Source organism: Bubalus bubalis, chromosome 1, assembly GCF_019923935.1.
Source record: "Bubalus bubalis isolate 160015118507 breed Murrah chromosome 1, NDDB_SH_1, whole genome shotgun sequence".
Classification (NCBI taxonomy): Eukaryota; Metazoa; Chordata; class Mammalia; order Artiodactyla; family Bovidae; genus Bubalus; species Bubalus bubalis.
The window spans coordinates 55,578,663-55,594,657 of NC_059157.1; the positions used below are offsets into that span (position 1 = coordinate 55,578,663).

The 15,995-nt window shown below is 42.5% G+C and overlaps 1 protein-coding gene across 7 annotated transcripts in view; it reads left to right on the forward strand.

The window, feature by feature from the left end:
- The window catches only part of LOC102416140 (amyloid beta precursor protein), a 307,476-nt gene that overhangs the window by 157,247 nt on the left and 134,234 nt on the right, over positions 1 to 15,995 (forward strand). For all 7 annotated transcript variants that reach the window (XM_025281991.3, XM_025281961.3, XM_025281968.3 and 4 more), the window contains exon 6: positions 10,663 to 10,865. In XM_025281991.3, coding sequence (XP_025137776.1) covers positions 10,663 to 10,865 — 203 coding nt within the window. The remainder of the gene's footprint in view (positions 1 to 10,662; positions 10,866 to 15,995) is intronic.

The following is a 15,995-nucleotide window of genomic DNA, read 5'->3' on the forward strand; positions in this document are numbered from 1 at the left end:
GATTCAGAAGCAGGCAGTTGGGTCCCATACTTCATACTTTTATGCATTGTACCATACTGAAGAGCCCAGCCTCCTGGGACCCTGCATGCTGCCCTCTCTGAAGGAGGCTGGAGGCAGAGATCACTGTGGTTTCTGCTGTATTAATAGAATTTTGGAACTTGGCCTTCCTAAAGCCCATGAGGACTCTAACGTTATTTCCTCATGTCTCTTGTGCCTTCAGATCAGGACACAGCCTCCCATGCTTCCCATCCCCTCCTTACCCCCAACCCACCATCCGTGCCAGGGGGTGGCAGTATTTCTGTGAAGAGCCAAATAATATTTGAGGCTCTGCAGGCCATATACAGTCTCTGTCACATATTTTTCTTGAGTTTGTTTTTTTTTCCCATTCATCTTCAGTTCAGTTCAGTTCAGTCGCTCAGTCGTGTCCGACTCTTTACGACCCCATGAATTGCAGCACGCCACGCCTCCCTGTCCATCACCAACTCCTAGAGTTCACCCAAACTCATGTCCATCGAGTCGGTGATGCCATCCAGCCATCTCATCCTCTGTCATCCCCTTCTCCTCCTGCCCCCAATCCCTCCCAGCACCAGAGTCTTTTCCAATGAGTCAACTCTTCACATGAGGTGGCCAAAGTACTGGAGTTTCAGCTTTAGCATCAGTCCTTCCAAAGAACACCCAGGACTGATTTCCTTTAGAATGGACCGGTTGGATCTCTTTGCAGTCCAAGGGACTCTCAAGAGTCTTCTCCAACACCACAGTTCAAAAGCATCAATTCTTCGGCATTCAGCTTTCTTCACAGTCCAACTTTCACATCCATACATGACCACTGGAAAAACCATAGCCTTGACTAGACGGACCTTTGTTGGCAAAGTAATGTCTCTGCTTTTGAATATGCTATCTAGGTTGGTCATAACTTTCCTTCCAAGGAGTAAGCATCTTTTAATTTCATGGCTGCAGTCACCATCTGCAGTGATTTTGGAGCCCCCAAAAATAAAGTCTGACACTGTTTCCACTGTTTCCCCATCTATTTCCCATGAAGTGATGGGACCAGATGCCATGATCTTAGTTTTCTGAATGTTGAGCTTTAAGCCAACTTTCTCACACTCCTCTTTCACTTTCATCAAGAGGCTCTTTAATTCTTCTTCACTTTCTGCCATAAGGGTGGTGTCATCTGCATATCTGAGGTTATTGATATTTCTCCCGGCAATCTTGATTCCAGCTTGGGCTTCTTCCAGCCCAGCATTTCTCATGTTGTACTCTGCATATAAGTTAAATAAGCAGGGTGACAATATACAGCCTTGACGTACTCCTTTTCCTATTTGGAACCAGTCTTACAACACTTAAAAAATTTGACAATCACCCTTAGCCCACAAGGTGCACAGGAACAAGTCATGAGCTGCCCCCTGCTCCACGTTGTTGCTGTTCGTCCTTCTTTGAGCGCCCTTTGTGTTCTCTTCAGCTGATCATGTTTCAGGCGCTCAGGTTCTCCTCTCCCCCTGCTACAGGGCCTTTGCACTGCTCTTCCCATTCCACCTTGTGGGGAAGCTGTCTTTAGTCCTTGGAGTTCATTAACTTTGAGCTTTATTTTTGTCACATTTCAGTTCTCTTCCCTGTAGATGCCTTATCATGCACCCCCAGACCTGCTCAGCTCATTTTGGGCCTCCTAGCCCTCCATAATTGTTATCACAGTAGTAATTTTACGTTTCTACAGGTGATGATATCATTGTGCTTTGGGCTATTCAGTTCAGTTCAGTTCAGTTGCTCAGTTGTGTCCCATTCTTTGCGACCCAATGAACCAGGCCTCCTTGTCTGTCACCAACTCCCGGAGTTTACCCAAACCCATGTCCATCAAGTCGGTGATGCCATCCAACCATCTCATCCTCTGTCGTCCCCTTCTCCTCCTGCCCTCAATCTTTCCCAACATCAGGGTCATTTCAAATGAGTCACCTCTTCGCATTAGGTGGCCAAAATATTGGAGCTTCAGCTTCAACATCGGTCCTTCCAATGGACACCCAGGCCTGATCCTTTAGGATGGACTGGTTTGTCCCCGTGAATTACCTTGTGCCCCCCCGTATTTCTAGCTTCCACCACAATGTCCATAACCAGACTCCTGGCTTCCATTCTTGTCTCTCTCTTGCCTGCTCTCCACCCTGCAACCAGAGTAATCTTTAAAACAAATCAGATTTGGTCATTCCCATCGAGTATAAATAAACGTGCTATTTCTTATAACCAACACAGCCTTGCTGGGTCACCCCCCACCTGTCTGTCTCCACCCCCCAGTGTACACTTCTCCCCCAGCCTCAGTCTTCCCACCCCCACCTCCACAAGTTCACTGGCTCTTTGTTGTGGGTTTTGTTTTTTTTTCCTTGGCTGTGCTAATGCTCACCCCCATGCCAGGGTCTTTGCACATGCGCTTACTCCTGTCTTAACCGTACTCCCACCTTGACTCTTTCAGCGTTCCAAGTCTCATGCCCACGACCTTTTCCCCATGACCATGCCCTGTCCATCCTATTGGAGAAGCTGCCCCTATCCCCCACCACACACACATCTTTTGTAGTCACTGGTTAACACACTTGTCTTGCCTTTCTACTGCAGTTTTTGCATAGTTATTTATTTGCCCATATTGTGCCTTCCCTACTAAAACATGTTCCAAGAAAGTGGAGGCTCTGTCACGTTCACTCATGGCACCCCTGGTGCCTGCCACAGCACCTGGCACTTGGTAAAAGCACAGTCAGTGTTGCTGATTGAACCACCGATGTGTGGCTTTGAGACGCACATAGTGGGATGATTGGATGAATGGGTGAATTATGCGTTACCCCCCTTTTTTTGCTCATTATCAATTGGTGCACATCCCTCTCAACTCAAATACTCAACTGTTCACTGACTACAGAAAAAAATATATATGGATACCTGGTCTCTGCAGTTGAGCATCTATCACTGTTAAAACTCAGAGCCCGTGGAAAATTCTGGTGTAGCCAGGCTGATGGACTTGTTATTCCTGGTTGTTCATTATCAGGATATTCCTACCTCATAATCACACCCACTTTTCATGTCCTACCAGCCCTGACACCTCTAGCTCACAAGAATTACCTTCCCATGGACTTTGTAATGCATTCAGTGCATGGAACATCTACTATGCAGTAAGTAGTATGGATTCTCTCGCCCAGAATAGAGATTCATTAAATGTGTAAGTGTTCATGCATCCTAGTTTAGGTTAAGGTTATGACCTCTCTAACTCACCCTTAACACCTGAGTCATGAGTTTTGGGTGTCTCAATTTGGTCTTTATCTTCCTAAACCAGGAATCTATGACCGGGGGTCCAGAGGAAGCTAGTGAACAATCTGTAAGGAATGCCTTTAGCTGCAAGTAACAGAAACCCAGTCATTGATGTTGGGAGCGCTGGGCTGGTGTGGTGATACACAGAGCCCTCCTTTTTGTATCTTTCCCCCTCACCATCTTAATTAGCTTCTGCATCCTAATGTTCATCACCTAAAAGTTGACAGATGCCTGTTGCCCCACCAGTTAAAGTAGAAGAGCAGGGGGTAAAGGAACAAAAGAGCTCTGACCGTCAGTAGGAATCTGATCATCTAGAAAGTAAAAACTTTCCTGAAAGCCCCACCTAGAAGTTCAAGTAGCTGTCCCCTGGCATCAGATTATCCAGCAATATCTTGGTCACCTTGCTTTCCCTGTCCACAAAGCCATGGAGAATTTGGTTTCTTACTTTCTCTGGTCAAAAAATGGATGAGGGAAGGAGTTAAGAATGGCTTTAGCATAGCATACAAACAGTTCCTGCGACAGGGCATTTTTCAGGAAAGGTTAGTCAGATTCTCAGACATCATTTCATTGACAAGTTAATAATACCCACTACCTAAGGAATGGGGGGCTTCCCTCATAGCTCAGTTGGTAAAGAATCTTCCTGCAATGCAAGAGACCTGAGTTTGATTCTTGGGTTGGGAAGATCCCCTGGAGAAGGAAATGGCAACCCACTCCAGTATTCTTGCCTGGAAAATCCCATGGACAGAGGAGCCTGGCGGGCTACAGTCCGTGGGATTGCAAGAGTCGGACACGACTTAGCGACTAAACCACCACCACCTAAGAAATGCCATCAAAGCAACTATACTGAAACTCAATAGACTGCTCAAGAGAAATCTGTGGGGGTCAGTTTTAGATATTACCTATAGATAACAGAGAGTCTAACTGTGTATTAAAAGTAAGTAATTTTTTTTATTAATCATCAACATATGATGGATTGAATCCTATGAGCATCAAATTTACTTACAAAATATCTAAACTGAGGAATTAATTTAGAGAATTAGTAACTTAACTAATTCAATGAGGCCAAATTTATATGTATTATAATCTTCTGTGTTTTAATGTGTTCAGCTCCTTATAATTTTTGCTCATAGGGGGTTGGGAGCTTAAAGTGGAGGTATATTTTTTCCGATTTGTAGGCCCTGAAAATAACAGTTTTATTATTAACAAGCTGTTATCCTAGACCAGCTGTAAGAGTATTTAAGAAGAGTAGCCGTGTCCTCTCCTTTTTAATCCTTTTTGCTGAACTGATGGATCAGATGGTAAAGAATCCACCTGCAATGTGGGAGACCTGGGTTCGATCCCTAGGTTGGGAAGATCCCCTCGAGAAGGGAAAGGCTGCCCACTCCAGTGTTCTTGCCTAGAGAATCCCTATAGACAGAGGAGCCTGGTGGGCTACAGTCCATGGGGTTGCAAAGAGTCTGCTATGATTGAGAGACTAAGCACAGAACACGCATTGTACATAGGGGCTTCCCAGGTGGCTCAGTGGTGAAGAATCCGCCTGCCAGTGCCGGAGACGTGGTTTTGATCAGTGGTTTGGGAAGATCCCCTGGAGTAAGAAATGACACCCCCCTCCAATATTCTTGCCTGGAGCATCCCATGGACGGAGGAGCCTGGCAGGCTGCAGTCTATGGGGTTGCAAAGACTCAGACACGACTGAAGCCACTCAACATGCACAGTGTACACAGAGAGAAGCGCAGCTAACACAGGCATTACAGCCTGTGATGGATTTTCAAAACAGGACATGCCCAGATCAAAGCACAGCCTTGCGGACTCCCAGAAGCCCCCCTCTGCTTCCTCCCAGTCATAAACTTCCCCTCGCCAAAGTCTGACGGCTCCTCTGAGTTCTAACATTGGTTAGGAGTAACTGTTTTCATAGTTTATATAAATAGAATCATTTATATGAAGTGTGTCTTGTATCTTATGTTTGGCTTCTAATGGTGCCTTTTAGATGGGGGAAGAGAGTGGCTTTTTCTTACTTAGCTGTCCCCCCTCTTGAAACATTTACTCAGAACCGTGAATAATAAGTTTCCTACTTTCTCACATTTTCTGGCAACTTCTAATTTTCCTAATTTAGCAGCCATAATTTCAGGGACTGCTTCCCTCGGGGACAAAGGTATCCAGCCATCATACCTTCCAGGCTAAACAGGCAGTGCTAAGACCTGGGCTGGAATGAGTGGGAAAGGAATGTCGGTTTACCTTTTTGAAAACTTTGCTTTCTCTCTCTCTCCCCTTACCCTGGGAGACTCTCTTCTTCCCCTTTCTCAATGAGCACAGAAGTGTCTGAGTGTCTTCCTGCTGAGACTTGCCCTTCTGGCCCCCAGTGGGTCCTTACATTCTGGGAACTGCCAGCGGCTCTGTTTCCACTCTTCCCTCATCAGTGCTGTAGTTCAGGTCTCCTGATTGTCAATTCACAAAAACCCTGGGAATCAACTTTCTCTCTGCCATTTCCGCTCCTTTGTCCTACAGAGTGCAGGGAGAGAAAAGTTATCAGTCTTAATGGAGAAGATGAAAAAATAACTGGGACGACCCAGAGGGATGGAATGGGGAGGGAGGAGGGAGGAGGGTTCAGGATGGGGAACACATGTATACCTGTGGCGGATTCATTTTGATATTTGGCAAAACTAATACAATTATGTAAAGTTTAAAAATAAAATTAAAAAAAAAGTAAAAAAAAAAAAGGAATAAATACAGCTTTCTTAGAGAATGCAAATGGTGAACTGTTTTGCATGACTTAAACAAAAATCAACTGAAACCAGTAAGTGAATCAGAATCTTTTCTTGTCTTGAGGGAGTCTTATGGAGCCCACTGTGATGAGTGCCATCTATCAAGGTCAGACTTAGAAATTTGAACACCACCTTTGTGATGCAGTGTATCCTTCACCCACCTAAAGTCTTACTTGCTGACACACAAAATTGTATTCTCGGTGATTGATTTCCTCATAATAATGTCCCTGTGACCCTTCAACCTGTTTATTAAATTCAGATGCTCCTAAGATGATAAGCGTTTTCAGATCATTCCCTCATGCCTGAGAATTGTTTTTATTATTGGAATTTAAAGGCTGGAAAAGCTGTCTAAATTGACAGAGGCTAAAATGTGTGAGTAAATGAATATTCCACCTTGTGCTCAAAGTACTATTTTTTTGTGAGTTTACTTGTTGATAAGACATTGCTCTATGATGCTCAGCCTCACATTTCCATAAACTGGACCTTCTTGCATTTTCTTTTTGTAACTGTGGCTCACCTTGGGGACTTTGCTGGTGGTCCAATGGCTATGACTCTGTGCTCCCAATGCAGGGGTCCTGGGTTCACTCCTTGGTCAGGGAATTAGATCCCACATGCTCCATGACAGTGAAAATGAAACTAAGTGAAAATAAAAGTCACTCAGTCATGTCCGACTCTTGCAATCCCATGGACTGTAGCCCGCCAGGCTCCTCTGTCCATGGAATTCTCCAGGCAAGAATACTGGAGTGGGTTGCCATTTCCTTCTCCAGGAGATCTTCCCAACCCAAGGATCGAACCTGGGTCTCATGTGTTGCAGGGGGATTCTTTGCCATCTGAGCCACCCAGGAAGCCCCCACGCAGCCAAATAAAAAAATAAATGTAAAGCTGACTCACCTTGGTCACAGCACAGAGCAGAGTTGTCTAGTAGTTGAAGAGAAGGTGGAAAAGTTTTTTTATTTTTTTTTCCCTTTCTGTGTTTCCAGCTATTTATGAAAACGGCAAACAGAAGTTATCATGTTGGCGCGTTGGGCCTTTTAGGGGAAGATGCCACATCATTAAAGCATAGCTGTGTGCTACTGTTTTAATGGTGTCCAAAGAGATAATTGAATTCATGGACGTCTAAATTTAATTCCAGAAATCAAAGCTATGGTAATAAGAACTGGACGTGAGTTCTCTCAGGCCAAGTAATTTAATTCCTCAGCCAGCTGAACTGTTCTGTGTCTCTGTTCCTTGTTATTATGCCAGGAAATTGCTCGGGCAGATGCAGTGATGGATGGTAGGCATGTATTTCACTCTTTTTCATGGCTGGACACATACCAGAATGCAGATCGCTTTAAACACAGCTGTTTTTATACACATGCTTTCTGTTTGGAGTTTTAAATGCAACATTCAACTCATAACAGAGATGGTTGGGGGCTTTTGGGGATGCCCTGGGGCCTGTTTTCATCATCCCACCCAGAAGCCCACTGTTGTCTTTACCCTGGATTGCATACCTGGACCCTGGCATTCCACCCGCCCTTCACACGTTGTGGTTTAAGAAGACTCATTGAATTTGATTTTTCTCCCTTGTTTTCCATGAATTTTCCACTTAATTTGGAGAACTAAGGAGTATTGGTGTATGTTTCCATGTTACTCTCTCCATTCATCCCACCCTCTCCTTCCCCGCTCTCCCCCTGTGTCCATAAGTCTGTTCTCTGTGTCTTCATATACAACACCATATGTCAAATAGAGAGCCAGTGGGAGTTTGCTGTATGACTCAGTGAACTCAAATCGGGGCTCTGTGACAACCAGGAGGAGTGGGATGGGTGGGAGGTGGGAGGGAGGTTATGGTGACTGTGACCTTGAATACAGAAGGGAGCTCAAACACAAGTCTTTCCATTCTGTTGTTTTCCTCTATTTCTTTGCATTGATCACTGAGGAAGGCTTTCTTATCTCTTCTTGCTATTCTTTGGAACTCTGCATTCAGATGCTTATATCTTTCCTTTTCTCCTTTGCTTTTCGCTTCCCTTCTATTCACAGCTATGTGTAAGGTGTCCTCAGACAGCCATTTTGTTGTTTTGCATTTCTTTTTCTTGGGGATGGTCTTGATTCTTGTCTCCTGTAAAATGTCATGAACCTCTGTCCGTAGTTCATCGGGCACTCTACCAGATCTAGTCCCTTAAATCTATTTCTTACTTCCACTGTATAGTCATAAGGGATTTGATTTAGGTCATACCTGAATGGTCTAGTGGTTTTCTACACTTTCTTCAATTTCAGTCTGAATTTGGCAATAAGGAGTTAATGATCTGACCCACAGTCAGCTTCCAGTCTTGTTTTTGCTGACTGTATAGAGTTTCTCCATCTTTGGCTGCAAAGAATATAATCAATCTGATTTCAGTGTCGACCATCTGGTGATGTCCATGTGTAGAGTCTTCTCTGGTGTTGTTGGAAGAGGGTGTTTGCTATGACCAGTACGTTCTCTTGGCAGAACTCTGTTAGCCTTTGCCCTGCTTCATTCCTTATTCCAAGGCCAAATTTGCCTGTTACTCCAGGTGTTTCTTGACTTCCTACTTTTGCATTCCAGTCTGCTATAATGAAAAAGACATCTTTTTTGGATGTTAGTCTAGAAGGTCTTGTAGGTCTTCATAGAACTGTTCAGCTTCTTTAGCGTTACTGGTTGGGGCATAGACTTGGATTACTGTGATATTGAATGGTTTGCCTTGGAAACAAACAGAGATCATTTTGTTGTTTTTGAGATTGCATCCAAGTACTGCATTTCGGACTCTTTTGTTGATCATGATGGCTACTCCATTTCTTCGAAGGGATTCCTGCCCACAGTAGTAGATAGAATGGTCATCTGAGTTAAATTCACCCATTCCAGTCCATCTTAGTTTGCCGATTCCTAGAATATCGACGTTCACTCTTGTCATCTCTTGTTTGACCACTTCCAATTTGCCAAATTACTCTTTGCAACCCCATGAACTGTAGCCTTCCAGGCTCCTCTGTCCTTGGGATTTGCCAACCAAGAATACTGGAGTGTACTGCCATTTCCTTCTGCAGGGGATCTTCCCAACCCAGGAATCGAATGCAGGTTTCCTGCATTGCAGGCAGACTTTTTACCACCTGAGCCACAAGGGTAGTCCTAAGGGTCTTTTCCAGTGAGTCGGCTCTTCACGTGAGGTGGTCAAATTATTGGAGCTTCAGCATCAGTCCTTCTAGTGAATACTCAGGGTCGATTTCCTTTAGGAATGACTGGTTTGATCTTGCGTCCAATGGACTCTCAAGAGTCTTCTCCAGCACCACAATTCAAAAGCATCTATTTTTCAGTGCTCATCCTTCCTTATGGTCCAACTCTCACATTCCGTACATGACTACTGGAAAAACCAATTTCTTCTTCCCCTTTCATTTCCAGTGTAAACATTCAATAGTAATTTTGAACCAGTTTCCACATCCACGTATTGAATATCTACCATGCAGGCGCTTTGTGGTATTTTCACATGTTTAACAAAAAGTAATGCCAATATTACAGTGAACTTTGTTTTGGTATTCCCCACCCAAACTTTTTAATAAACTTTATTGTTAAGAGCAATTTTATGTTTAGAAAAAATTTGAACAGGAAATACAGGGCCTTCCATCAGCCAATTATTAACACTTTGCTTTGGTATTGTACACTTGAACCAATATTGATACATCATTAATAAAATCCATAGTTTACTTTAGGGCTCATGTTTTGTGTTGTACAGTTCTATGGGTTTTCACAAATGCATGCTTGTAAGTTGGACTATTCTATATCATCTCTGATACTGTGTATTACAGAGCAGTCTCACTGCCCCTCAGATCCCCTCTGTTCTACCTGTTCATGCCTTCCTTCCTCACCCCAGACTCCTACCAACCACTGATCTTTTTATGGTCTCCATTCAGTTCAGTTCAGCCACTCAGTCGTATCCGACTCTTTGCAACCCCATGGACTGTAGCACACCAGGCCTCTCTGTCCATCACCAACTCCTGGAATTTACTCAAACTCATGTCCAACGAGTTGGTGATGCCATCCAGCCATCTCATCCTCTGTTGTCCCCTTCTCCTCCCGCCTTCAACCTTTCTCAGCATCAGGGTCTTTTCCAAGGAGTCAGTTCTTCGCATCAGGTAGCCAAAGGATTGGAGTTTCAGCATCAGTCCTTCCAATGAGCACCCAGGGCTGATCTCCTTTAGGATGGACTGGTTGGATCTCCTTTCAGTCCAAGGGACTCTCAAGAGTCTTCTCCTTCACCACAGTTTAAAAGCATCAATTCTTCGGTGCTCAGCTTTCTTTATAGTCCAACTCTCACATCCATATATCACTACTGGAAAAACCATAGCTCCATAACCATGGTCTCCATAACTTTGCCTTTTCCAGAATGTCATATAGTTGGAATCACAATATCCTCTTTTTGCAACTGTGTAAACTAAGATCTGTGTTCAGGGATTAAAAAGCTGCAGATCTACTGAGCTGGGATTCACAGTGTGACCTGCTGGCTTCAGACCCCCCGTGTGTTTTAATTCAATGCCATATTCCCTCTCAAATATCCAAAACTCCTTGTCATAGGTTTTCTTTTTGCTTGCCCGAAATGTGTTTAATGACTATTGCTATTATTTCTCCCTCCCCCTCCAGTGAAGATAAAGTCATAGAAGTGGCAGAGGAGGAAGAAGTGGCAGATGTTGAGGAAGAAGAAGCTGACGATGAGGAGGATGATGAGGATGGTGAGGAACTAGAGGAAGAGGCTGAGGAACCCTATGAAGAGGCCACGGAGAGGACCACCAGCATCGCCACCACCACCACCACCACCACGGAGTCTGTGGAAGAGGTGGTCCGAGGTAATCCACTCCTTACTTGGATTTTCTTTCTCAGGGAAAAGGAAGGCATCACACCAGGGTTTGAAATTTCTATCCAGCCTGCTGCCACTGCCTCCCAGGTGATGGGAGGTGACAAGTTGCCTGTGCTTGTGGAACTCATTTTGGTTGAACAAGCATCCAACGATTCATTTCAGAAAATGTGAAATCTTGATTTTACAGACTGTTCTGTGCCTTGTATATGCTACTTGGCATGTTGTTCTGCAGAACTCCACCTAACTGGGGGCCATGTCATTTGACAAGGACCGAGTTAGGTGGCCTCCTTGGCATTCTTCTGACAGTGGGTGTTGATTATACTCGATTTTCCGTGGCCCCTTTCATCACCAAGACTATGAGCTCCTTAATGCCAAAGGCTGGATTTTACCTAGTGTGATGCAGGGTGCTTGCCTTATCGAAACTTTTCAATAAATGTTGGTTGAGTGAGTAGTTGTGATTAGATTTAATTTAATTTTAAAGCAAAAGAAGTCCACTTGGAGTGCAAGACATTATTTTTTGCTGTGAAATTTCACTTGGATGACTTGTGTTGTCTATACGATAGTTTACTGGGGGAAGCGACAGTGCGTTCTTAGAGAGGTAGATCTTAGACTTTGTTTTTCTGGTTAGTTAATGCTTCTATTGGAAATGTTGTATATGGAATGAATTAGAAGACCCCTTTTTTGTCTCCCTGAAATAAAAGCAAGGTTCAGTTTACACTAAACAACGAAAAGTAGTGAATTGTTGAGTTGCCTTTCCTAAAGGGTGTATGTTTGTTTTGCAAATAGTAAAACATGGTCCTAAGATTAGACTGAATGAGTACAGACAGAAGTATTGTTTTAATGCATTGCAGGTACTTTTAAAGTCTGTCCACAAATGCTACAACATTATGGCCACTTTTATTAAAGTAAAATGCTTTCTGCTCCATTGTTAAATTGGAGCTTAAAATAGGCTACTCTTTTTGCTTCACATAGATTCCTAACGATCACTGTAGTATGTCGTCTTCCCGTCACTGCATTTTTTTTATAACTTTGCTGAAGTATAATTTACATATAAAATTCACTCATCTTAAGTGCAGAGGTGTATAATTCAGCAGCATTAATAAATGTACCAGATTGTGAAAACATCACAAAATCCAACCTTAGAACATTTTCATCACCCAGTCCTCACACCCCTCACTGTGAACCCTTGTTCTTACCGCCAGCCCTCAGCAGCCATTAATCTTCTTTCTGTCTCTAGAGATTGGCCTTTTCTACACTTTTAATATAAAAAGTGGGGTCATACATGGTCTTTTGTGTCTGGCTTCTTTCACTTAACATAGTAGTTTTGAAGTTCTCCATTTCTTTAACTTGTGGCTTTTAAAAGTGAGCTTATTCTGAATTGAACACTCAGAGTTAGCTTAAAATCTATTGCAATGTCACTTATTCTCTTAAAATATACATAGAATACCAAATAGATCGCTTAACTTTGTAATTCCCTATGTAATGACAACTTCTTCAGTTTAGCACATAAGTAGATGGTCATTTACATAAATGCGCATTTTGTTTGAAGCACTGTTTTTCAGGACGTTTTCCGTGTACCTTTTAGGACCATCTGTGCAGATCTAGCTACATGAACTTGTTAGCTTCTGTTTTCCTAGCAGGGAAAGATGGATTTTTCAGGGCTTCTTTTTCTTTTGCTCCTGATAATTGTTTGATAACACATTCTTTTCAGGTTTACACTGATCAACCTGTGAGTATACATTTAAGATAAATAGGACTGTTCATAGATACTAATCACTGATTCAGTTACAAGGGAATTTTAATCAGTTTTATTGAAGCATACCTATTAGACTTTTAAATTAACTGGAGGCCCTACAGCCTTCTACTAGTTAAAATGGCTACAGAAATATCATAAGATATATTTTAGTGTCTTTATTTTTATAATCTATGTTTCAGGGTTGTAAATTGCTTTAGTTTTGAAGGTATACTATATCTTACTTTACTTTAGAAGATATACCATGAAAAAAAAGAAAAAATAGACTCAAAGAATCCAATAAAAAATAAAGAGAGACACTTCACATGACAAAAGATATGGCTCTTAAACAATGTAATACAATTAGCAATGCGTTTCAGAAGTAAAAGTGTGAATCCCAATCTAGCAATTCAAAAATGACAAATATACATAGATATTTATTGAGCACTATTTGAAACAATGAAGATTATAAACAACCTAAAAGTTTTTAATACGATTTTGGCTAAATAATTATTATATGCCATACTTTGGAATATTTTACAATTATTAAACAGAATAAAGCAATTTATATGTGAACCAAAAAAAAAGATGTGTGACTACAAATTACAGCAGCTAGTATTCCGCTGTGGGACTCAAGTTCTTGTGCGCTCCACCAGGATAGCTGCTTGCATAATAATTATTGTCCACCTAATCAACATTCATTTTTGGAGTACCTTTTTTGAATAAGCCATTTTACTGGGCTCAGTGAATCAGTTATATGATGAGAACACACAGGAGAGCTGACCCTCATGGATGTGAAAGTCTAGTAGGAAACAAGTCAAAAAAATACAGAGTCTGTGTTGTAAAAAGTATGAGCCCACAGCCTACTTCACAGTACAGAAGACTGATCAGGGATGGGTCTGTGAAAAAGATGGCATTTGAAGGCAGACTAGAAGGGCTGGTGGTGGAAGTACCAATAGCTTGTCTTGCAGCCTACTTTAGGGTCATTGAGTGAAAGTCGCTCAGTTGTGTCCGACTCTTTGCGACCCTGTAGACTATACAGTCCATGGAATTCTCTAGGCCAGAATACTGGAGTGGGTAGTCTTTCCCTTCTCCAGGGGATCTTCCCAACTCAGGGATCGAACCCAGGTCTCCCACATTGCAGGTGGATTCTTTGCCAAACCAATATGGTGCCTTGAGAAGGTACATGGCATGCTTGGGAGATAAAGCCAGCCCAATTAAAGGACAGCAAGTAAATCTTCATCAGAGGGTTATAGGAAGGTACGTTGGGACTAAAACATGGAGACTTTTAATGCCAGGCTGGCAAATGTTGGTACTGACTGAGGGTAATCAGTTCAGGACTTACTACGTGGTGAGGATTTTTCTAGAAACAATGAAGAGATTTTTGTTTTTATGCTACTGCTATTGACAGGATGGGTGAACAGTAAGTGACATAATTTATGCAGTATATGAGAGAATGACACAAAAACTCATGCCAAATTCCAGACCCAAACAGAATTCTCTTGAGATAATATGGTCTTGTTATATTCTGAATAATTCCAGTTCTTTTTGCTTCAGTTTTTCTCTAATGGCACCCCACTCCAGTACTCTTGACTGGAAAATCCCATGGATGGATGAGCCTGGTGGGCTGCAGTCCATGGAGTCGCTAAGAGTCAGACACGACTAAGCGACTTCACTTTCACTTCTCACTTTCATGCACTGGAGAAGGAAATGGCAACCCACTCCTGTGTTCTTGCCTGGAGAATCCCAGGGACGGGGGAGCCTGGTGGGCTGCCGTCTATGGGGTCACACAGAGTCGGACATGACTGAAGTGACTTAGCAAGAGCAAGAGCATTATTAGATATTAAATAGAAATAGAGGGCATATACATTTTTGTATTTTTTATAGAAAGACAACTACAATTGAAAGAGAACTTTAGGAAAAAAATCTCCGGGCTAAAGATTAAAAAAATAAAAGAAACTAACCTTAAAAAATAAGTTAATAATGCTGATGTCAAGAACAGCATTAATAGTGGCCTTCTTGAAGCAAATACCTGATCATTTAGAAGTACCTATTATTAACACTAGAACTAGAAGAACCTTTAATGGGAATCTATCTATCCTTCCATTCAAGACTCCTGAAATAGACAAAAGCTGAAAGTGAAAGTGAAGTCACTCAGTCGTGTCCGATTCTTTGCCACCCCATGAACCGTGGCCTACTAGGCTCCTCTGTCCATGGGATTTTCCAGGCAAGAGTACTAGAGTGGGTTGCTATTTCCTTCTCCAGGGGATCTTCGCAACGCAGGTCTTCTGCATTGCAGGCAGACGCTTTACCGTCTGAGCCACCAGGAAAGACAAAAGCTGTGATTCAGGCAAGTCTTTCTGGGAAAGGAGGCCTAAGAGGAGAAACAGTTAATGGTATATATTGCATCCGTGTCAGAGTTTTCTGCGTTCCCAGCTAATTCTGATAAAGTAGTAGAAGATTTTGATGGTAACATTAGAGCGACCAGTTTCCTGCCATTCCCTCCACCCCATTGGTATAGGAAGTGAGTTACAGCTCTTTCCTGATGAACAATGTCAATGCTGCAACTGACTGCTAACTTTGTAAAACTCTAATAACATATAGCTGGCTCCTCTACTGACAATAAAAGTTGGAAATGACTTGCAAAGAAGAGAGATTGAAAAGAGGCTTACCATCTCGTTTCCAATGTTAATGTTTCAGTGCCCGAGAGAAAATGTGATTTACAACCATACTTAATAATGAACATTCTTCATTACCAACACATTGCTACTAGTATGAGTTTTTAATGTGCTTCATAAAAAAGCTCAATAGTTTCGTAACCCATTACAATTTGAAAGAAATAGGCAGAGGGAAGAAAAATATAGGACATTTCAACATAGTCATAAAATTTTCAGCCATATTGTATTAGAATCATTGATATCAAAGCAGAAGATGCCAGTTCTGATTCTGATTCTGATTCTGTTAACTGATTCCAAAGGAAAAAGGGACTGTTGAGAAGTGAGCACACCTATCTGACTTTAGGATCTGTTGTTTTGATCGAGTGGAATAAGCCAATACCAATTTGCACACAGCAGTAGTCCACCAGGAAATCCCTAGTGTATGTAGACACTTGCTCCTAATTTTCTGTGTTTTGGGAAGTAATTGCATTTCATAAACCCAAGACATCAAGGTACACTGTGACTCAACCTTGAATCCTAAAGTCTATGTGCTGTGTGCTCAGTCATGTCCAAGTCTTTTTGACCCCATGGACTGTCACCCTCCAGGCTTCTCTGTCCGTGAAATTTTCCAGGCAAGAAGACGAGCGGATTGCTATTTCGTATTCCAGGGCATCTCTCTGACCCAGGGATTGAATCCACGTCTGCTGCATTGGCAGGCTGATTCTTTACC